This window comes from Odontesthes bonariensis, chromosome 16, assembly GCF_027942865.1.
Source record: "Odontesthes bonariensis isolate fOdoBon6 chromosome 16, fOdoBon6.hap1, whole genome shotgun sequence".
NCBI classification, from domain to species: Eukaryota; Metazoa; Chordata; class Actinopteri; order Atheriniformes; family Atherinopsidae; genus Odontesthes; species Odontesthes bonariensis.
The window spans coordinates 29,195,145-29,220,015 of NC_134521.1; the positions used below are offsets into that span (position 1 = coordinate 29,195,145).

Consider the following 24,871-nt stretch of genomic DNA (forward strand, 5'->3'; position numbering starts at 1 on the left):
CACCAACAATGACGTGGAGGGATGGCACGCCGCCTTGAACAGGAGGGCTTCCGGCAAGAGCAACCTTCCATTTTACATCCTGGTGCCTCTCCTGCAGAAGGAGGCATTGCTTGTGCACCTGAACATCAAGCTGGTCAAGGAAAAGAAACTCTCCCGCACCCAGCGCTTGGGCAACAGACTTTTGCAAGAGAGGCTGTTCGATGCGTGGACGAGGTTTGAAAAGGGGGAACTGAGTGCTGACGGACTTCTGCATTCCTGTAACGGCTTCGCCCCAGAGCCCGCTGTGTCATAACTGTGTCATGTAGATATGTTGTAAATAAGGTCATTTTTTACTTTGACTTAGCCACTTTGATAGACCTGTTTGGTCTGTATTTTGCACTGGAAACATTTATTAACTTAAAGGCGATGTAAACAATTTGTACTTTTGCACTTTTGCTGTGTGTGTTTGTGTGTGTGTGCCTGTGCAGCCTAGGGCTCCCTACACTTTGTGCCTTTTCTTTCCTTACTTGGGATAAATAAAGTGTTGATTTTGATTGATATGGTGCTGTTTTCCTTTCATATTCCTTTTATATTCACTTTATCGAATTAGCCTGTTGGATGCAGAGCAGGTAGGGGCATAAAAAAAAACAAAGGCCACGTCCCATCTTAGGGCAATTGCCCTTGTACTCAACCTAAACAACAAATAAAATACAATTTAAGCAGAATATATAGGCCTACGAATAACTGTAAAATAAACAAATATTTAGTGAATTTGTGTTCACGTGTATCAACCACGTCCCATCTCGCAAACGGGCTTCTAAATAACGAATTATTATTAATAATTAGGCCTATTGTCCAACGAATGTGTGCATGTGGTTTATTTTCACACGTTTGTTGGCAGTTTTGCATCTCCTCTTCCAATTTCCAAGCAACTCGCAGTTCTCTTAAGCGTCCTTCGTGCGCGTGTGTGTGTTCAATTCTTGGACCTCTTCTGTTTAACTTGTATATGCTCCCTTTGGGTCAGATATTGCAGAATTTTAACATCAATTATCACAGTTATGCAGACGATACACAACTTTATGTGTCTCTGTCACCGGACGACTGCAGCCCAGCAGACGTACTGTGTCAGTGTCTGGAGGAAGTAAACACCTGGATGAGAGAGAATTTTCTACAATTAAATGAAGACAAAACTGAGATCATTCTGTTTGGTAGCAAAGAGAAGAGGCTCAGCGTTGGTAAATATCTTGAGACTCGGGACCTTACAATCACTGACCAAGTTCGTAACCTCGGAGTGTTGATAGACTCAGATCTGACTTTCAGCAGCCACATCAAAGCTGTCACCAAGGCAGCTTTTTACCATCTCAGAAACATCAACAGAATTAAAGGTTTCCTCTCCCAAACAGACCAGGAGAAACTCATCCATGCATTCATCTCCAGTAGACTCCATCACTGTAATGCTCTTTTAACTGGACTTCCCAAAAAGAGCATTAAACATCTGCAGCTCATCCAGAACGCTGCTGCTGGAGTTTTAACCAGGACTAAGAGATCTGAACACATCACAGCAGCTTTAAAATCTTTACTCTGGCTTCCAGTCAGTCACAGAATAGATTTTAAAAGCCTGCTGATGGTTTACAATCTGTGATATGTTCAGAGAATATAAAGCCAGCAGAGCTCTTAGATCCAAGGACTCAGGTCAGCTGGTCCAGTCCAGAGTCCAGACTAAACATGGAGAAGCAGCATTTAGCTGTTATGCTGCAAACAAGTGGAACAAACTGCCAGTGGAGATTAAACTTTCACCAAATGGAGACATTTTTAAATCCAGGTTAAAGACATTTCTGTTCTCATGTGTCTATGCATGAAATATCTTTTAACTTATCTAGACTGTTGCCTGTTTTTAAATTCATTTAAATGATTTTATTTGTTTCTCTTTATATTCTTTTATGTATTTTTAATGCTTCTTGCACTCCCTGCTGCAATGCTTTTATTTTATGTAAAGCACTTTGAACTGTTTGTACATGAAATGTGCTATACAAATAAATTTGATTTGATTTGATTTTTAATGCTTAATGTTTATATCCTATGAATAACTGCAAAATAAACATGGCCAATATTTACCATAGATATGTAGGCTACCCAGACAGACCAGTAGAGCTGACTTATATCTTATAAAAACGAATGTACAATAATAAAGATTTCAGCTGCTCAGGTAGCCTGGCCTAAACGACTGCAGGGGGGCCTAAACGACAGGGGCCTAAACGGCAATGGCCTAAACGACCCGTATCCTTTTCAAGCACCAGAGGGGAATCAAGTTATCAATAAAAATATGTCCAACACTGCGGGTCTGGGTTGCTATATGCCTCCTCATGTAAGCATGCTGACTGTGTAAACTTGGAACAACTTCTGTGAAACAATTATCCTGGAGCCTGGGTCTCTCTCTCTCTCTCAAGAGAGCTCATGGCTGATTATGAGTAACTTAATTACCTCTGTCTGCATGTATTTCTCAGCTGTCAGGTTGGGCAATGCTTCGTCCCTTCTGGATGATCCAATCTTGCATCAGTCACGAATCAGTCCCACTCACAGTACACTTGTATTCAGCATATTTGCATTTATAAATGTTGAATTTGGGTAAAACTGCTGCGGTTAGCAAAATAATGTACATTTGGAATTAATTTTCCACTCAGTTGGGATTAACCACACATACTGTGCTTACTGCACTAAAAGAAAGAGACAGTTCAATGACTTTTTTAGCAGGTTCACATATTTAGAAAACATTTTTAGTGGTTCAGTGGCGAATCTGTGGAAACTTTATGCAGGTTTTCTGATGTGATTGGATCATTGCCCATTTTTACCACCTGTGCTGTCACTGTAGAAAGCCTGCATGCTTATCAGACTCTGGGTTTCAGAAGGTTTTCAATGGGAGTAAAATTGAATTCTGTCCAAACAACATTGTTTTTGCTTTTCGTCCCGTGTGTGTTGGAGGTAAGTAGGACTGGCCTGGGCACATGCAGTAGCCTCTCCTCCTCATTAACACAGCAGTGCACCTGTGATCACTCTGATATTCTCTTTGAGAGCATTAAGGTTCTCAGCGGGGGATTTGCAGGGGGCTGGGGTTCAGCATTTTGATCCCAGTGAATTGGGTGTGGCACGCTTGCCCGACAGCTCGCCTCATGTCTGCTTGATGGGATAAAAGGAAAGCGAATGCACAAATAGGCCTTTGTTGTAGGACAGGCACTGCTTGAATACAAATATGCACATAATAACAGACACAGATGTAGAAACTGTTCGAGGTGTTTGGGTGGCTGTCTGATAGCTGCGTTGATTGTAATCACCATTAAAGCTAATTGTAATGCTTTCTTTCTGTAAGTGCCTACCAGACTCATCAAGTTCTATGTGACACGATGAGATAAAACCCCACTGAATATATTCTGAATATATCCAGCTTGTTTGCATGATTAATTAAGTAGTTGGTATGATTCAGTGTAATTGTACAGCAGCTGTCTGAATTTGCTTTAAACCAGCTGTACACTTTTTATGAAAAATAGAACAAATTCTTTTAAGAGAAATCACAGACTTTGTCAATTAAATTTCTTTATACATGAACCATCTTCTGTGATTATAGGCTCATATGAAGATAGGAGATAGGACAACTGTACATATAGTGAGACAGCAGTGGTATGTGTGAATTCAAAGCTAATAAAATAAGTTATATCTGAAGTGTAACACCCCAAGACAGATTGATTTGATGGGTTTCAGGCAGAAAGATAATGACACGAAGGGATCAAATGTTTCAGAAACTTTGACAGAAAGTGGAAGAGAAGGGAAGCAGCAGAAATTGACCAGCAACAACAGATGCATGGACATGGGAAAATGCAGAAGAACTTTCTTTTAAATTATTCCAGGTTTTTCAGTGAGGCACTTTGTGTTGAGTTACATAAGCCAGAGCAGCCCAGGAGGGATTTCGGCACCACGGCTGTTTGCAAATCGTGACCCTTCATGTATTAATAATCTAACCATTTTTCATAGTGTCCTTTGGGTCACAGGTTAATCTGTTTTTGTATGGGGAGTGAGCACGTCCTACCAGAAGTACTGACCTAATGTGTTTGTTACAAATGAAACAGACCTATCTCCACAAAAAAAGCTTTTTGATATAAATAATTTATTCAGTTGAACAAGTTCTTACTTTTTCGCCTGACTTGCTTTTTGTAGCTTCTGTATGCAGTGATCAAATATCCTGTAAATGCAGTGAATCATGTTGGTTTTAGCAGAAACAAAGTCTGTGAGAAAACTTCTGCGGTTTTAGTGATTAAAACATGACACAAAACCGTTGTGTCTCTCTCTGCATATTTCCTGTCTATACAAATACAGACAACCATTGAGTTACAAAAGTCACAAATACAAACAAATCATGTCTGCTGCTTTTCGACCTTTTCGGATTCAGAGTTTGCAGAACTCTGGGGACTGAAATTGAAGTAATTCAGTGCAGCTCTCTCTGAAGGAAGGCTGATTTAGTTGGCACCTAGTTTGTAGCTTTCAAGGATATTCAACACTGTGATGATGACCACAGGGCTGGGATAATACGTTCTTTGTTGGAACACAGTGGCAAGCCGCTGTGCTGTCGTCAGAGATATGATTGGAAAAAGGTCTCCCATTTATAATGTTCGAATGACGGCCAAAACCTCATACCTGACCCCTCTTATGTGAATGTCTTGTCTTTCACACACTTTAATAAGAGATGATGAAGGCATCAGAGTTAGTTACACATTTTTGTGTCAAAATGTCAGTTTTGTCCACCTTTAGCAAAGTGGGATCACATGACCAGTTGTTGAATAATAGATAGTGACCCTCTGAGGTCCAGTCAGTTGCTCAGGGTCACACTTTAAGAATATATTTGTAATTAATGTATGTAGCAGTTTGCTTTAAAACTGATACTACCTTTTATTTTTATATGTTTTATGCCCTTGCTTATTTATTGAAAACTATATACACAGTTCATCACTGTTAAGGTGAGGGAAATAGTTGCCAGACAAGTTAACTTTCTCCTCTATTATCAGGGGATGCTCAAAGCACGGCGCACAAATGGAAAAACACCAAGTTACAGACATGATAAAGGAGATACAGAAGGTAAATGATAACTGAGCTTTATAACGATCATGTGCTCCTACTTCTGTGTGCTTGATTGAATAAATAAAAAAACATATTTTAAAACACCCAGCATTTAATGCAGATATAAGAAGCTGCATGGTTTTATTGTTTTTCTCATAAGACTACCATGAGGCGAACGTTGAGTCAAAATTGATTAATACCTGATGAAAAAAAAAAGCTAGCAAATGGATGAGTGAAAGTGTAGGCTGACAACATATAGCTGGAAAAAACAGCCAGAGTAACATTCTGGAGCCTACCGTGCATCACAACAGGATGCAGGGATATACTGCAGCTTTCATTTAACATAAATGAGCCTGTGTCTGCATAACACGCAAGGGAAACATTGTGTTGTCACATGATAGTTTTCACAGCCAGATAGAAAATTCTCCCAAATAACCACGTAGCTTTTGTGTGTCTTGGTCAAATGACGGATATCTGATATTCTTCTTTGGGTTTTTAATTAAGTTGAACAGTTCCTTTAAGTTGCATAACTGCCTCTCTCTGCCATCCACTGGCACTCATAAATAATTACAGTGAACCCTCGCTATAACGCGGTTCATCTTTCACGGTCTCGCTGCTTCACGGATTTGCATCGTGCATTGTGTTCTGCATTCTGATTAGCTAAACAGTCTCTCCGCTTCTACTTTACCTGTGTGTCAATAATGTTGCGGTTTAAAATATACACGTACACGTTCATTACAGTTCTGAAACATAATCGATGGTGGCATGTCGGTATATATAAATCTTTTTGCCCAGAAGAAAAAAGAGCGACAACAACTACCGATAACTAAGCTCTTCTCTCGAAAAAACACACCTCCACCGCGGGCTTTAGAAGAAAAAAACGCTACAGAGCGGAGTCAGGATGCAGCAGCTCAGTCAGAAGAGCAGTGAAATACACGTGAGTCACTATTTGTCCTACTGTACTTTGTATTTTTTTTCAAAATCATTTTTCATTTTCTCCCGTTCTAATCCAATGACTCGGGTTGCGGTGAGGCGGCGCTGATCTCCGCAATTTGAAGCCTTCATTTCGTATTGATGATGAAAATGATTATTTTACAGTAGGCTACAGTAGTTATTTGTAAAAAAAAAAAAAAACAACGTTTACAGTACTTTTATTTGTTAAACAAATGCTTGGGCCTGTAAAACGGTTTTGTTCTTTGGTTTCAATGCATTATGCAGTATTTCATTGTATAATAATTGTAAAAAAAAAAAGGTTTCTACTTCACGGATTTCGCCTGTCACGGGTTCTTTTTGGAACATAACCCCCGCGAAAAACGAGGGTTCACTGTATGGCCTTCCACTGCTACACCTCAGCTTGTTATAATAATGTGATTAGCAACTAGTGAACATAAAGTGTAAAACATAATTGCAGAGCAGAAAAGTGGACTAGTTGACTTGTCTATACAAACCTTAGTGGATAGAAATGGAAATAGTTTTGTCTCTATGCAGATACTGTTTTTCACCTGAGGGTTTGGGCTGCAAGAAGACAAAAAGATTGTTGTACAACATAAAAATATTCAGTTCTGCCTTTCTTCCTTTTTTTTCATTGTGCCTTACAGGTCTGAATGTCCACACATTTTTGTACATTTAGATAGTTAAGACGTCAGTTTTAAGAATATGATATTGAATTTACGTTGTAATTCCAGGACTTTCCTGGAATGCAGCGCACAGTCACTGCTCCATTAGCTTTCAGGAAACTGTGTTACTGTCTGGCAAATTTTATTTTGTTCAGCTCATAGCTAAAGGAACTCCCCCATGATGTAGATACAGTGTTTAGCCTATTGACCTTTAATTATCCATCCTGTGGCTGCGAAGCAACCTGCGTGCCAGAGCCCAGCAGCTCTGTAGGGGGGTTTATTGATGGGTAGTGGATACCGAGGAACAAGCCGCACTCACTGCTGAACATCAGATACAAGCATAAATAAAACATCCACACTGCTCCTTTAATGAAGTCTCACCCACTGGGTGTGATGATCAAAAATTGATGCTGCTGCTGAAGAAGTTGCTAACAAGCAAGAATGAGTAGCAATTCTTTCAAAGCCGGAGAGTGCACTGGTTTTGGTGTTCATCCTCAAGGATGGTGTAAAACAGTTGCTGAAAGTTTTTAAACCTTTGCAGCTTGGCCCGTGTTTCTTGAAGTCATCTGAGGGTATGAAGGGCACTGGTTCACACTGAAGATGCCAGGATAGTACAGTTTGTTTTAAACAAGCATTGACTCAGAAAAGCACATTCTGTTCCATTGACGTCACACTGCAGCATGTTAATTTTACACAACTTTCATTATCAATAAAAAATTACCAAAGGCAAGAAGAGAGCTGCTAGGTATTGAGCATTGCAAAATTGGAAATATTTGTCCCTAAAAGTAATGTTATTGGAGACAAACTTAAATATATATTGTTTGACCACTGGTTGTTTAAAATCCTTCATTCATTGATTTATTTTCTATACACACTTGATCCTATTCTGGGTCACAGGGGGTCTGGAGCTTGGCCAGAGGCGGGGTACACCCTCCCCAGGCCGTCAGCTCATCACAGGGCCACTTGTTCAAAAATGTTGAAGCCATATCAGAATAATTCAGATTTAGAGATACCATGTTTTAGCACGAGTCTGTGTATTTCTAGTGCCGGTCCCAAGCCCGGATAAATGGTGAGGATTGCGTAAGGAAGGGCATCCGGTGTAAAACATGTGCCAAATCGTTGTTTTGTTCGATGAATTTTTGGTCATTTAATTGTTTTTATTCTTTACTAAAAGGCTTACTGGGAGACAAAACTTTTACTTCATCCACTTTACCAAGTAACAATATAGATAAATGTACATACAGTACAGCTAATTCTAAATTAGTAATTAATTGAATTAATTAGAATTCTATTACTTTTAGTTTCTGAAATTCAGTCTTTATTTATATTTATGTTTTTTTAACAAAAAATAATTGTTTTGATCTAGATAGGAGCCAAGATACGATGTAACCTAACTTCAGAATCCTATTCTAATTTCCAGGTTCACTACATATCTCCATATTGTTCTGGTGCACTGTCTCCAAAAATGGTCACAAAAAGCTCCTTTAAGAATAAAAACAATATTAAGCCTTTTCGATGCCGACGACAGCTGCTAGTGAGGGAGGAGCTGTGTCTGTCTGCAGTGGTTGGTGAAGCTGTTGTTCAAGACAACAAATCTACCCTCAGGGCATCTAATTAGTTACTCATTTTTAGTATACATTAGTATCTGAATCTTTTTTTTTTTTTTTGACAACCTCACCCCCCTTACAAAAATCTAATTTCCATTAGCAGTGTGTAGTGTTAATGCATCATAATGTCTTGTCCATCAATGGCTGTCACTTTGCGCACTTCATGGAAGTTTTGAACTGACAGTTTCCACCTCAGCATTGATCATGGACGATGTGCAAGGCCCTGACTTGACCTTAAGCTGTGATATGCTCTGATGCATGAAAGGGGGGCTTTAAGATGCATAAAGAAGTGTCTTTGAGGAGATTTGCCGCACTTCCTTATCTCTCTGTGTGAAAGAATAAAGCCTGAACCCTTCATAGTCACACAGGGAACAGGCTGCAGGGAGATTTGTGCCGGATGCTGCTTTTGAAAGCACATCAGGTGGACAAGGAGCTCTCATCTTCACTGTAGGGATGTATGCTTTCACGGTGTGTGTGTGTGTGTGTGTGTGTGTGTGTGTGTGTGTGTGTGTGTGTGTGTGTGTGTGTGTGTGTGTGCCCTTTGAAGTCAGCCAGTAGACAGTGTCCCCCAGGTGTTCAACACCACACCAGTACTGCGTATTGAGAAATCCTCAATCCTCCTCCCTGTCATCCACACTTACATGCTAGCTTTTTACACCCTCCACTCTCTGAGGGACTCTCAGCTTCAGCACACAACTTTTATTCAGAGTTTATACGAACTAGAAAATTCTGAAATGCTGGTGTGTCTGTGGAATAAAATGCATAACCTTACATTATCATGCTCGTTTCAGTTTTTTTTTTAACCCATATGATTATATCAAACCCTGACAGCCCATGTTTTACAGGCACAATGTGTTGCATTAAACGAAAACGGTCTTTGTATTTTCTGCTCATATCTCCAACAGTCAGCCTGACATGTCCAGTGAACATTAATAAGATGACATTTTTATATTCTTAGAATCTTTCAGTCTCATTTCATGCCTCAGCAGGCTTGTCTGGGATTAGGGTGAGTAAATGAGGCTGGTTTGTTGTGTCAGAGGTGATTTGGACTCTTATCAGTGGCAGAGCTGCAGATCTACTGGACGCCTAAGCTGACAGCCTTAATGGAATGAGAAAGCCAATAATGGTGACCACGTCAGTTTGCATCTGAGGGTATTGTCTGTGCGTTAGACGCATAATGAGTGACTGTATGCGAAGGCTCCTGGGAGTAGCCCTCTTATTATGTCTTTTATTGTCTGAATTTTATTGTGACAGTGTTGTGTGACTGTGTCAGCTTGCCTTGAATGGAAGAACAGAAACGTATGTGTCATCTGTCTCTATTGACCTTTCTTCTCAAATGTTTTAAAGGATAAAAGTTAATTGTTCAGGTGAACATTTTAAATTGTATTTCGCTTTTCGATCACGTTGGATGTGAATGTGGGAAATTTCAGGGCATTCATTCCAGTGGCCCAACACCATAAATCTTACACTTGACAAGCAAGGAATCTACCTGAGAACTCTCCACTCGTTCATTGGTTTATTACAGCATTTATCATCACTTTAGGCAGGCGCACCCTTAGTTTATACAATCCTAAACTCTTGTTACAGTTTAAACAGGTGAGTTTCATAGAAATTCAGACCCGGGGTGTTTGTCATAGGCAGGAAAATGACTAGTGGGAAAAATGTTATTTATTATTTATTTAGTCCATGGGTGACTGACTTTACGGAACCTGCAAGTTGCCGCTTCATTCTCTTCATACCTGGTTTATCCACATAAGGGTGGCACAGGGGATGTAGCTTATCCAAGCGAGACCAACATTTGGAGAGAGACGTAGGGTACTACCTGGAGAGGCCACCAGTTCATCACATTTGGTGGCCTCTCCACCAACACAGAGAAACACTAACATGCATGTTTCTGGACAGTGGGAGGAAGTTGGAGAGAATCTGTGCATGTACCACAGCTACATGTATGTATGTTGGCGCTGTGGTAAAGAGATATCAACTGATATCAAATTATTTCTGTACTATGTAGTAACAAAAATACTCCGAATACTTCTATGGCCTTTTATTAAATATATCTGGTAGAAGGTAGTTAAAAAATGCCACATTAATAGACCTGGGTTGTTCTCATTTGCATGTGCTATAACTATCTATGTTAAACAATGTTGACAACTGTATTAGACTGCATTAGATATAATTGAATTGAATCAAACTGAATTGTTCTGTTTAAAAACAAATGTCCCCAAATTCTATTGCATCTCATGGTCCATATACTGAATTATCTTATAGAGGAAAGGTACACACTCCTACTTTTAGGTAACGTTCCTGTACAGCAAATAGTGTTCAGACAAAAAGCTTTGAAACATTTAACTCTACTATGGGTTTTTGCTGGAAAACTTGAATATATTAATTGATTTAAAGCTGTGTCCATGAGTTATTTTTCATTCCCTGGCAGAAAAGTCTTAGCAGAGTTTTATTCCCCATCAAAATATGCATATTCTAAAAAAAATACAACACCTGCCAGTGCATTCAGTGTCCAGACGATCTGCTCCTACATTAGGAGAGCCTGACAATTTCTGCATACATGAATCAGTGCTCGATAAGGTGCGAGAGTATACCACAGATTTTCAACAAATGGTCTTGAAGTGGTTGCACAAAAGAATAGGATGCATTCTGAACAAAGAGGCTGGATGCAGCACTTCTTCTGTCTAAGTGACAAACACAACAACAACCGTTAGCCAAAGGTGGTGAAAGCATTTTTTCTAATGGCATCAAAACACACTGTTTTGGCATCTAAAGTAAAAGAAAGGAAGGCAGTCAATTGTTTTAACTATGACATAATGAAATATGAATAATGTCCCAACATTGCATGTGTAAATCTAGCTTTTGTGGAATCAACTGGTCATTTCAAGCGTAACTGTGCATTGTTACAAGCCCCCCTAGATATTTTTTCTTCTTCTTTACAAACCAGTCATTTGTTGTCCTGCCCAGTCACATGTCTGATCCTGTCAACACATCCAAATATCACGTAACTTTGTATTTTTCCAATTGAATTAGCTCTGCTTCATGCAGACGGCAGACACACGAATATATTCACAAGCACAACCACTGGCAGCAGTTCATGGATCATGGGTAATGTGTGTTTGTGCCGTAAACCGTGTGCATAAAGTCACAACAGGAACAGATAAGAGCAGTCCCAGGTTGGCTTTGGAAGCCAAATCCGCAGCAACCCCCCAGTGCTAATCGGATTAGTTGAAAAGTTACCAGCATGGCCCCAAAGAGACAACATTTTTTACAATGACTTCTGCGACATATTTTCTTCTTTGGCCTCCATAATCTCTTTTTGTCTCAAAGCCGTTTCACACCATCTTTACCACGGTAAACAACAAATTCAGCACATGGTGAACTGTTTTTAACCCCTAGAGTGGAAGACTGGTGGGTGGGGGTATATGTATGTCCGCATGGGGGGGCTCTGTTCCACCCAGGTGGGGGAACAAAGGCGTGCCCGTTGTCTTAAAGGAATGGTTGGCTGAGCATAGGCCCAGGCAAGGGCGGGACAGAAAGAAAAAAAAAAACGAGTTGTGAAAATTATTAGTGGTGAGGAGGAGGAGGGGTAGACAGGGCGCTGATGGGGGAGCAGACAGCTGAATGGAGGCAGCGGGGTGGCAACTGGACTCTTAAACCTCCCTTCATGCTTGGTCTGTTTCAACCAACACTGAAACCACATATGAGGACACCAAGGCCTTACTCTGGCTAAATATTCCTTTATTTTTTAAAACCATTTGTCTAAAAAAACTAAATCTGGGATGCCCATGGTTTTTCCCTCCTAAGTGTGTAACAGTATTAAGATGGCCTGCATTGTTATCTGGACACACAGTACAGTGGGTGGAGGGGGAGGACACAATTCAGTTCTCGTATTTTTGTGTAGATTCTCAGTCATTCAGGTCATCCCGTTCCTCTGAACGGAGGAATGTGACAAGTGAAGTGAGAAGCCATTTGGGTGAGAGGTTAAATGTCTTCAAGAATAAAAGAGAAGGACTTCTGTCTTCTTGTTAAACACAACCACAGCAATTCATGTTTTTGTTTCCTTGTTGCATTGTGTTAATAAATTTGTAGTCTTCAGCTGTGGAAATTGGAAATAAACCTAATTCAGCTCAGAAACCCCTTTGATTGAGGACATTTCCTGGAAATATTTAACTTTTTCCGCTTCTTTTATTTCCGGGTTCTTAAGGTTACTTTTAAGGAATAGAGATATTTTATTGAGTGATTAACAACAACATATAGTGATGTCCACAACCAGCATGTAAAGATAAACACGAAGTGGATTTTCTCGCTCTTCAAACAAGAGAGGTGTTGATGGTCCTGGATCAAGGAACATTGACCTTTTGAAATGTCATGTATTTGGCCTCTGTTTCCTAATTTTTCAGCATTTAAGATTTGGCTGGTGCCATTTTAAATAATGCAGTCTCATTCAACTTCCTTCCTCCAATATTTATTGATCACACAAGTTTTGAATTAGTGCCACAAACAGTGAATCTCAAGCTGCTTAAAGATTCGATTTGTGATGTTTTAGATAGTTGCAAAGGATAAATTGGTGTGTGAGGATGTTGCACTGTTGTGAGGCGTTAACTGAGATTGAATTCTCTCTTTCTCTTATTATTGTTGTAAATCCAGTTCTTATTCTGTGTCGTGACAGCCGATCTGGGCAAGTGTGCATGTAAGTGTATTCAACTCCAAGCTGTGCAGTACGAAGCGAGCAGATTTCCACATTTTTTCCTACTGACTTTATTACATTTTCTACCTTAGCAGTATGAGACCAGAGTAAAGCTTTGTGTGGTTTCCTGAAACAGAGACGAACAAACAAGTTGAGGGACGTCGTGTAAGGTTTACTTTCAGTTTGTTTTATTGGAGTGATTCTGCTGCTGTCATCTGACATCCAGTGGTTTTCTAAAGTTATAAGTTTGACCTTTAACCTCTAACATTTGATTTGTATCTGTTGGTACACTAAAATATTGCTTGTTTTGACTGTTGATGCTTGTCATTGTAATTTCTTTGTTTATTTTCGTAATAGGCTTTATATTTAAGTTGTAGTTTGTTTGATACCTGGCTACAAAACAGAAATGCCATATTTTATTCAATGCCAAATACTACTTTCTTGTCTTCAAGAGGTGGATTAGTATTATTAACAAGTTGAGTTATTTCCTATTGTGTTTGTGACATAAAACTGACTTTTTTTTTAAAATTTCTGTTATATTAATCTTTATGAGAATTTCATATGAATCATTGTCAGGAGGACAACAAAAATTTGCCAGTCGGAGCAGCCCTCAAGAGAAGTTGGCGATAGAGGAGGCGACGGTCTTTGTTTTGTCCTTTTATTATCATACGTGTGAACATGGTCCTACTAGTTAATTTAGAAAATGGATAAAGCGACTTAAGGAAATCAAGTTACACTACACTGAACATCCAACAACATCTGACCGCGTAGGAGGGAGAGGAGGGGAGGGTAGAGGGAGTATGCTTGACCATCCTCTAAACTAAATTAAACAGAGAAAATACACTTTTTTGGTGCCATCCTTGTTTTCATTTGTCATTTGGAGTGGGCCCCACTAGAACAGCAGCCAAGTCCAACATGGCTGAAAAAGCTCTTGGCACTCTGAATCAACAGCCCAGTGTCAAACTGGCTAGCCTTCCCATGCCTGCATTCCCCCAATGATGCCTAGGGAACTGATTTTCTGGCCAAAATGTGGTTTTGTGGTTACAGTCAGCCAGGCAGAAAGGGAGTTGAAAATTATGCCATGTGGACAAGAATCCCTTTCTTCTTTGTTCTGCTAACATGGCAGCTTGTCTCCAGATTGGCCTGGGAAGCCAGTCAGTCATCTGCCAAACACAATGGCTTTAGAATTAAATTGAAGTTGAAGGTCAAAATTACACTGTTAAGAGAGAATGAAGCTACACTGAAATGCAAGTTTGATTTGGGGAAATATATTTTATGTCTCAGCATGGATCCTGAATAATGTGCTGAGAATCTCATTGATTTATATGCATATATGTGTGTCTTTCAGTGTGGAGCAAGGTGGAGCTGACAATGAATGATAATCTTGAGGTGTACTTGGGAGACTCGGTTGAGATTCCCTGCCAGTACAGCTTCACTGACACCGACAATGAGCCCAGATTTTTCATGATCCAGTGGTTTGTGGTGAGTAAAGCTGGATAATGAAAAGTGAAGCTGTCTGTTGGAAACTAACTGCTCATGTATGAAGTCCTCTTACAGTCAAGGGATATCTGTTTTTTTAATTCAGTTTCTAGTTGCGACATAAAACTTAACAAAAAAAAAGAATTAAATAATTTTCCACTGAAAAACTAATAAAGAAAAAGAAAGTAAGATTTAGCCATATTTGAAATATGGGGATTAAAGCTTAATGAGGTAGCCTCTTATGCAGGGTTAACTTTGATGAGGGCAGCACATTACTGACTTTTTTCTAGATTAACTCACAATGCTCAGTCTTTTAGCCTTTGTATTCAATCTGTCACAATATAACATTATAACAAGTTTTCTCAATGATCTCTACAGTACTGAGAGTCAGTGATGTTCTCGTTGAGTGAAGTGTGTTCTGACTGTGTGCCTCACAGAGATCTGCAGGGAACAGCTTAAGGGTGCGGATTTTCTACGCTGACGACAGTCAACAGATAGTTTATAACAACACAGATTACAGCAGTCGCATTGAGGTGACTTCAGACAAGATGGGAACACGACTCATTATTAAGGATGTCCAGCTGTCTGATGAGAGGGAATTCCTCTGCCAGGTTAATGGGCTGGCTGCTGGTAATGCTGAACGCAAGACCCACCTCAGAGTGTTTGGTAAGGCAGCCCACAAGAGAAACCTTCATTTTAATAAAAGTCTTTATTTCCGAAATAATTTATAAATGACTACAACAATTTTTGTCCTGATTTAGCTCCTCCAGAGGCTCCCGTAATCGAGGGTGTCCTTTCCGGAATATCTGTGACCAAAGAAGCGCTGTCTAAGGTGAGTCGACTGACAGAAATTGATATACACAATAATCTTCAAATTTACCATGCTGATGTACTCTGTTTTTCATTTTAATAGTCAATGTGACTCTTCTTCCAGGTGGCATCATGTGAAGCTCGAAATGGCTTCCCTAAACCCAACATCACCTGGTACAGGAATGGCGTGCCACTGACAACCACACCAGGATGTAAGTATGGGCCTCTGTGTCTGTCTTTAAGGCTTTCTGGAGTGTTTCCTTTGCACACCGATGCAGCAGCGGGATAAAGATATCCTTTCTGTTCACTAGTGGCTGATCAGTGTGTGGTCTAACAGCTGCTACATGTTATTGATAAAAAATGACGGTTGATGGACAGTATTTGATCAGTGTCAAATAGTTTTTTGCACCTGATGGTTTGTCAGTTGGTCCATCACTTAATGGCCCTGTCACACTGTTGCGTATGAGAGAAGCGTATGAGTTGCGTATGAAAATTAACAATATAATTTTCATACGCACGAAAAGTCCTTGAAAATAAAGAATTGTGCGTATACTTACCGTATTGAACCTATGAGTAGCGTATGAGTAGCGTATGAGTAGCTTATGGTCAGCGTATTGACAGCGTATGGACAGCGAATGTTAGCAAATGTCAGCGTATGTCAGCGTATGAACAACTTATAACCAGCGTTCTCTGCGTATGACTAGCGTATGAGTAGCATATGAACTGCACATGCCCAGCGTACGTTTCAACGCGCCTATATCAGCAGCCTTTCCACATTGCTCCATTATTGCAGTAGACGACGCGCTATCAACATCTCTCGAGACATTCATCTCGATCATGCCTCCCAAGAAGCAATCGTCGTTTGCCCGGGCCCTGGGCCGAGGAAAAGGCAAAAAAACACAAGAATCATTCTCACCCAAACCTGCTGAAATGCCTGATGCACCTGCGGCTGATGAGTTACATGCTTCTGAGCGATCAAGATCCCCAACTCCTCCTCCTGACCGCTCCCGTGAATCGTCGGTTGCCTCAGATATGATAAATACGCTAGCTGTACGGTACACCTTCATGCCAGCGTATGGCAACTTATGTCCAGCGTTCTCGACCTATCAGTAACGTACCTATATCGTACCTCTAGCGTATTCAGCGTATGCCTAGCGTATGCTTAGCGTATTAACCATACGCTTGCATATGCACAAAAGTTTTGAGCATGTTCAAACATTTATTTCTGCCTCAGCGTATGCCAACGTATGCCAGCGTGCTTGAAACGTATACAACCTATGCCTAACGTTCCCCTAGCGTATGTCAGCGTATACCAGCGTATGAGTGATCATTTTCATACGCTGGCATACGCTAGTGCCATACGCAACAGTGTGACAGGGCCATTAGTAGAGACTCAAACATCTTCTTGACCAACTATCTTTAAAACCAACTGACATTGACAGTTTTATTTTTTAGAAGTTAGCTATAAAATTCTAATATACTGTGGTAGGGTTGAAACCACTGTATATATTTCCCACTAAATGTAAACAATATTATATACAGTACAGTACACGTTGATGGTCATGCTAGTGAAGCTTGTTAAACTGAAGTTCTAAGCATGATTTTATTGTAGTCGTGGTAACATGATAGTTTTATTATTGTTGTTTTGGAAAGCTGCTCACTTTTATCTTTTACATATTGTTTCCATTCGTTTGCACTTGCAAATGAGGTTGAAACCAGGCGAGAACAGATCAATAATGATGCCACCAAGTGAGAGAGAGAGCTAATGAAGTTTAAAAGAGAATATGAGAAAGTGTTAATAATTATTCCACCACCAAAAAAACACAGAGGAAGACCTAATAATTTACAGGATGGTGATTGTGAGCATAACGGGCCTTTCCAAGGTCGGCTTATTATATATTTGTTAAACACATACTTCTCATTGCATATTTTGGAGCCCTAATATTTTAAATAGTTTCTTTAGTCTTTGTCCAGTATTGGTGGTGGCCCATTGCTACATATCTGTTATATTGTCTTGTTCATATTACAGATGTAAACTTGCTGTTCCTGGTGACCCGAGAGTACAGTGGCTTCTACTCTATCCAGAGCACACTGGAGTACAAAGTGGTTAAGGTGGACAAGGACTCCCATTTCTCCTGTGAGGTCAGCTTTTCTGTACCGGGAGCCATCAGGACGACTGAGTCCCAAAGCATCAATATAACCGTTCACTGTGAGTCAACACTGAGCCTTTTTATTCGGCTGTCATGTTAGCCTGTGTTAGAGCAGTAAAGCTCTAAATAACCACATGCTGGTGGCAATTTTGCTTCAACGCCTTTATCTGTGCAACAACTTAATTTGTTCACTCAGTGTTTCCTCCCCCATGTGACCAACACACGGAGTAAAAGCTACCACCAAAAATTTTCCTCTCTTTGTTAAACTTGGGAATTCTCTTTTGGTTTTGGGAGCAAAGACTTTCTGAATGAAGACAAAAAGATTTTTAGTAAATTATGAATTGTACAAATCACCAGTCCAATTCTAAAACAGTCATAAAACAGTCATGTCATGCTTTGTTAAGGAACTGTGAAGTCCTCCCTGAGCCCATCGTGTGGAAATTAAAGATTGAAAATAGTACACGATGTTCAGAACATCTTCCTCTGCCTACATTCCTCGTCTCTCTCCATCGCTCCTTTTAATTAAAGCTGTAAAATGATAAATTTGGGTTCCTCCTAAATAAGAAGCACATTTTAAATCTGAAAAAATATTAACAATATTTCTGTAACTAATCCCATAATATGTTTGGGCAGCATTACAAAAAGAGTTACATTAATAGCATACTGTCTGTAATTAGCTTATTTCTGTATCATTTGTGTTGGTCATTCACACTGTTGCACGTTTACATTATTTCCGAATATCAAATCAAATCAAATCAAATATGATCAAACAGCACTGCAATACTTAAGATAGACCTGTGATATTTTTATGGCCCGTTTGTCTTACCTTCTGTCCTATTAAACCTATTTTATATGTTTTTACATATATTATCTATTTGTATTGAATCTTTTTCTGTTATTTGGACCTTCTGATTCTGTGCTTCTTCAATCGAGTTGTTTTTGTTTTTACAGTTTGCTGTAACAGATGCTAATGTGATTGAACTTGCACACTGTCAGTGGAATATTAATAAAACAACTTCGTCAGAAACTCAACAACCAGCAAATCCATGAAAGTGCTGGTGATGATTTATGTAGAAGTGAAGAAAACACCGCTGAGATGGAGGTTAAAGGTTCCCATATTAAGTCAGCAGTGGAGGCTATTTTTGGTCCAGTTAAGCCTCTGACATGAGGTCAGCATCTTCTTGGGCTGGTTTGTTCATGGATTATTTCCATTCAGATGTTTAGAGAGCCACTACACCGGTTTACACATACAGTTCAGCTCCTTCTTATGACAAATACTTAGAAAAATAATACAAGTCTATTTAAGTTCTGGTGGAGCTGGATTGGCTCTTTAGATGAAAACAAACCTGATGAGTTAGAACTGAGAATGTTAAGAGGTGTTTACTTATTTTTTAATGTGGTGAGTCCCTCAACTTGAATTAGAAGACAAAGTGGAAAACATCTTCAAACTGTATTACTCTTAATAGAAAAAAAGTAAGTAATGTAGCTTTAGTTCTCATCAACCATAAGAACTTTGACAACCTCATCATCTCCTCAACCTCTTTGTTGTTTGGAGCAGTTTAGTATGGATACACAGTCTGTGCTGTCAGCATTATGGAAATGGCCTTTTAAAATGACTTTAACAGCTCGCTGAATAATCCTGCTTTATTTGATTTTGTGTGTGTGTGTGTGTGTGTGTGTGTGTGTGTGCAGACCCCACCACCATGGTGGAACTGTGGAAGGAGTCGCCCCAGGGCTTGGTCAAAGAGGGGGATACTGTGGAGCTACGTTGTCAGGGTGATGGCAACCCCCCGTCGCCATTCATTTTCAACAGAGAACAAGTAAGAATGGAGGGCCTTTTCTCACCCTACAAGTCCCTGAGAGAGAATGGGTGACACACAAGAGACATGTAGGGAATGTTTTTGATATGCAGAGCTCACAGGGCCCCATGAAGACATGAGTGTGCAGGGTCTGTGAAGACTCTGTCAGTTCTGACCCTGCAGATCCAGACAGGGGTCTGAGACCTAACACTGATGGGGCTCATGGCGAGGACTCATTCCCATGTTAGACACACACTCATTGTGTGTGTGGATAACACAAAAACTCAGCTGACTGCTGTCTGGACCTTTCCTAATTGGACTGTCACAGACATTGCTGTTAGTGGTTGTTATAACCACGAGTGACTTTAGGAACAATTTTTGCTACGAAAGACTATAAAGGGAAATAGTGTATATTCTGAAAAAATTTTGGTTTTTGTGTTAATATATTTAGCCATGATCCTATGTTTGATGGTGTTGCAATTTCTCATAAACTGTACTGTGATGTGTAGACACAATAACTCCGCTGTATAATTGCTTTAAACAGACAAAATAACCATCAAGACTTTAAGTGTGTGACGCTCATTACACATGAGTGAGCAGACTTGTTGGATGAATGAAAAATGGAGAACTTCCACATTTGATTTTGTACTTTTACAGCAAATATAATCACAAGTAAGTGTTGCCAAGATACCTTACTCTAGACAATCAAATGGACAGAGCATCCATCCATTTTCTATAACCACTTAATCCAATTCAGGGTCACAGGGGGCTGGAGCCTATCCCAGCTGCCACTGGGCGAGATGTGGGGTACACCCTGCCTGGTCTACCAGTCCATCACAGGGCCACACAGAGAAAAACAACCGTGCACGCTCAATTTAGAACCACCAACTAAGTTAAAATGCATGTTTTTGTATGGTGGGAGGAAGCCAGAGCACCCAGAGAGTAAATGCAAACTCCACACAGAAAGGCCCCAGCTGGGTTTTAAACCAAACTCTCTTGTTGTGAGGCGACAGTGCTAACCACCACACCACTGTGCAGCCCTTTGATGGACCATGAGAAGGAAAAAATGCTTTCACTCTCCGAGGCCTGTTCTGTGGTTTGGGTCATACTAAACGTATCCACCGTAGCTCTGCTATAGCAGAAATTTTTGTGCTTCACCTTTCTCAATAATGTTTAAACTTTGTCTGTGACTGACCATGTGTGTTTGTTGCCCTAATGGATTCAGACGTAAACTTTTCCAACTTTGTAACTTTATTTTTAGATCCTGGTAGTGAAACCGAACAGTAAATATTACAGCGATGGCCAAGTCTATGAAAAGTACATAAAAAAAAGATTTAAAAAATATGAAGAAACTTACTGTCACAGCACCTTAGTTTTTGTTATTATTTTTACACAAAGAGAAAATACATCTAACCAGACTATTTGTCACAGGACTTGGATGTGAACTTGGAGAGCAGAGGGGATGTGTTGATCCTGTCACCAGTGTCTCGTAAAGACAGCGGCATCTACCAGTGTCGGCCCGTGGATGCTGGCGGCCTCACCGATGTCAAAGGAGAGGTGCAGCTCACTGTACATTGTGAGGAACAACACACAGCCCACACACCACAGCCAAAGTTCAGCGGAGTCATGTCAAATTCACCAATGTGTTTCCCGCGCTTTGTTTTGGTGATGCTTCAGACTTGGACCCAGCAGTTGTGGTGCCAAAAGACTCAGAGGTTATGCTCAGAGGAGAAGATCTGACTGCGACTTGCAATGCTCTGTCCTCCCTCAAAACATCTACAGTCTGGTCCAAGGTATGTATCCTAAAAACATTCATAGACTAGTGTGTGTCCACAAACAGTGTAGTTTAATGGCAAAGGGTAATAGACCTGAAGCAGGTTTGCACTAAAGGTGCTTTTATTTTCAATTTTTTCTGTTTTATGAATATAATCTATTATGAACATGTACAGAACCTCATTTTGTTCCACTGCTGTTTAGGATGTTAAAGTTCCTGCATTACACTGATAACGCATCACTCTGAGCACACCTGCACTGGACATATCATAAGCAACAAGAGCTTAACAGGTCTTTAGTTTGTTTAGTTCACAGAACCTGTTTATATCTTCAGTCGAATAGCAATATTCAGTGAAGTTATTAAGCAAAGAACTTACATACAGCTGATAAAAAACATCATTACTGCTATATTTAGGTAATTAAAGCTATTACAGCTCTCACTTAGGGGAACATGAATGTCTGTTACAAATATCATGGTAGTCTATGTGAAAGTTATAGACATTCTGCTCTTTAGCTCCTTCACTAACATGCAGACCTGAAAGCAGACTATAAAGAGCCACTGACCATTCTCACTTATTACGATCCACTGTTCTTATGTGTGCGCGTGTTTTTGTTGGATGTGTTCAGGATGGGAAGCAGGTGGGTCAGGGGAACACGTTGCACTTGCTGGACGCCACCTATGAAACAAGCGGAAAGTACATCTGTGAAGTGACCGTTCCCTCCCTGCTCACCCTGCACACCAGCGGCTCCGTTCACATCATCGTCCAAGGTCAGTCAGCACCTGTACCAGTTCAACCTTTTTTCTGCATGAATAATGCAGACTGAGGCCTCCATGTGGACTTATGCATTCATCACATATGTGAATTAAAATTAACCTAGTGACATTGTTACCTGTTAACTGCATGTTCTGCATTTTGTTTTTTGTTTATAAGAAGAAACAAGGAAAGGTGTTGAATGAGACCAAAGGAAATTATTGTCTTTGTTCTCACTGCTTTGACAAATTTGACCTTTGTAAGAGCCAATAGATAGTTTGATTTCTGCAGTTTATGCAGACATGCAGGAACCTTTTTGTTTCAGACTCTTTCTTGTTCATCAATACCCTCTCTGCTTCTTTAGTTTGCAGTCTGACTATTATTAGAACTTTTCATTTAAACCAATCACAATAAATGTCAGTCAGGTGAAAAAGGCCCTGCGCTGATTCTTAGAACTTGAGTTTGGAAAATAGGATATTTTCTTGGAGTTGTGAGAGTTTGGCCTTCCAGGACAGAGGAACTTTATGCCCTTTGAAGCCACCATAAAGTTTATGTGAAACATCTGGGCAGGAGTTTTTTGTGTCCCACTGACAGCAGCCAAAATCCAGTTCAGTGGAAAAATGAGTAATGAGAATTTCATCAAAAGTAGATGATTTCAACTTGGACGCAGTGTGCACTAGTGAACAAGTACATTTTTATAGGCTACAGGTGAAGATGGAAGAAGTGTTCATCAGCTGCAAATTGAAGCAGGAGCAGAACAGAGCGCAGTCTGGTCTCTGAAGTATAATTAACTCTACCTCTGCATGGGCTCTTCTAGGTGGTCCCCAGCTGATGGGCATGGAGCAGGAGGTGCAGCTGGAGGAGGCAGCAGGCAGGATGGTGAACCTGAGCTGTGAGGCTCAGGGACATCCACTGCCCAGCATCTCCTGGAACATCATCGGCAGCCAGGTATCCGGTCTGACTCACAGCATGAATTTATCCATCCATCTTCAAGTGTTGGTGTACAGTAGAAGCTGACTTTGTGGTTGGATGAGTTTGTTTGAGTGGTTGTTGAAGATTAGGACAGCAACAATTTGAATTATGGTGCAACCATTGCTGCAGTGGAAGCATTTCAGCCTGACACTGAAAGCAAAGATGTTAGGGCTGGTTTTCTTACTTGTTACAGTTATTTTTTCTCTGCTCTATATGTGTGTACAGTAATGTTAACAAGTCTTGAGCCACTTCTCATTTCTTTATAACTTACTTCCAAGAAGCCTGATTTTTTGTTCTCTTTTTGTTTAACCACTTAACACTGACCTATGAATCATTCAGGTATAAAACATCTGGATTACATCAAGTGCTAAAAGTGTAGTTTAGGAACATGAACAGTATTGGATTTTTCATTTCCTAAATTAAAGGATCATGACAGACGTTAATTTGGTTTACAATGCACCTTCAAGTCAAGTCTGAAAATGATTGGGATTTTATGAGGAAGGAACATTGGACAGAACCTGTAGAGCCTCAGTTACGTACAGCCATAACACAACAAATCCCACCACTCACCTGGTGAGACGCCATGGTGATGAATAGAGTAAGATTCTACAAGAGATCAAGATCTAATAGAGCAAGTATAGCAGCTTGGTTACAGTTGTGGAAAGAGAAATGTGCATGATATCCTACATGCAAACAATTTGTGTTTGTGCGTCTCCACAGAACTGGCAAGAAGTGGTGAGCAAAGCCAACGATCACATGGCTCACAGCGTGGTGTCTGTCAAAGTCACCTCAGACATCAGCGCTCTTTGCAACGTTTCCAATGATATGGGCACTGAAGTCAAGGCTTTCAGCATCAAAGCCAGTAAGAGCCTCTTTTCTTTTGCACTGAAAAATCAGTAAAAGTTGAATTATGTATGTATTCAGAGAAGTGACATATTTTTGAAAAGGCCAGATTATAAAAGTCCTCTGTTATGTTTCTTAATCATTATTTATTGTGTTATTATATGACTGGAAAATCTCATAACATTTGCATTTTGGCATCTGGTTAACAAGGTGTGATGTGGTGGGTTGGAAAAATAATTATATTTAGGAAGAAGAGTGTTCTCTGTTCTCTTACAGGCAGCATGAGTGTTTGAAAACTCTTGCTTTTGAAGTTAATGACGATCTTATACTCGTTCAGATTCTCACAGCGGTGCCTGAAATACATCTTCTGGTCATTTATTGGTCTGTTATTGGAGAATTCTCCTGAAAGGTTTTTCATATCAGACTGTACAATTCCAAAATGAAGATAAAATGTGAATAAAAAAAGATTGGAATTATTTGCAAATATTATGAACCAATATTTTATTCACACTATCAAATGTTGAAAATGAGACATTTTACTACTTCATGAAAAATATTAACTCATCTTGAACTTGTTAGCTGCAGCTCGTGTCAAATAGGTTGAGATAGGGGCCAAAAAAAGGCTGGAAAAGTAAGCTACTAAAAAGAAACAGCTGAGGTGGAAGTGGAAAACTGCTCTGTGGTCTGACAAAGTTTAAAATTCTTTTTTGGAAATCACGGATACTGCGTCCTTCAGACTAAAAATGAGAGGGACCATCCAGTTTGTTGCATCTCTGATGGTAAGGAGGTGCATTATCTCTTATGGAACTGACAAATTACACATCTGGAATGGCTCCATTAATGCTGAAAGCTATCTACAGGTTTTCCAGATAACATCTTTTTCAGCCTTGTACAATTCAGCAAGACAATGTCAAACCACATACTGCATCTATTACAAGAGCCTGGGTAAGAAGAGCTGCCTGCAGTCCAGAGGTCCGTTTCACGTAGCAGGTTTAGTGAAAACTCTGAGTTGGTTAACCCTGAAATGAGGGAAACCCTGAGTTTTCCGTTTCACAAAGGGAGGTAACTCAACCCCGAGAAAGAGGGGTAACTCTAGCCTGTTTCATAAAGAAAGGTAACTTAACCTCACGGTCAGTTACCGGAGTAACAGACTCTCTGAACCTAACCTGGTCGGGACCAGGTTTTATTCAAGAAACCTTGAGTTTCTTTCTGTCTCCGCCCTCTTTCAGCCACACACGCCATTTGATTTCCTCATTCATTCAGTCAGCAGAGCGAGTTCTTCTACTTCTAGAAGT

At 40.1% G+C, this 24,871-nt stretch overlaps 1 protein-coding gene across 3 annotated transcripts in view; it reads left to right on the forward strand.

The window, feature by feature from the left end:
* Positions 1-24,871, forward strand: part of mcama (melanoma cell adhesion molecule a) — a 90,214-nt gene that overhangs the window by 53,491 nt on the left and 11,852 nt on the right. For all 3 annotated transcript variants that reach the window (XM_075486855.1, XM_075486853.1, XM_075486854.1), the window contains exons 2-12: positions 14,347-14,480; positions 14,915-15,143; positions 15,239-15,309; positions 15,412-15,499; positions 17,317-17,496; positions 19,130-19,257; positions 20,668-20,812; positions 20,914-21,029; positions 21,637-21,778; positions 22,579-22,709; positions 23,454-23,595. In XM_075486855.1, coding sequence (XP_075342970.1) covers positions 14,347-14,480; positions 14,915-15,143; positions 15,239-15,309; positions 15,412-15,499; positions 17,317-17,496; positions 19,130-19,257; positions 20,668-20,812; positions 20,914-21,029; positions 21,637-21,778; positions 22,579-22,709; positions 23,454-23,595 — 1,506 coding nt within the window. The remainder of the gene's footprint in view (positions 1-14,346; positions 14,481-14,914; positions 15,144-15,238; positions 15,310-15,411; positions 15,500-17,316; positions 17,497-19,129; positions 19,258-20,667; positions 20,813-20,913; positions 21,030-21,636; positions 21,779-22,578; positions 22,710-23,453; positions 23,596-24,871) is intronic.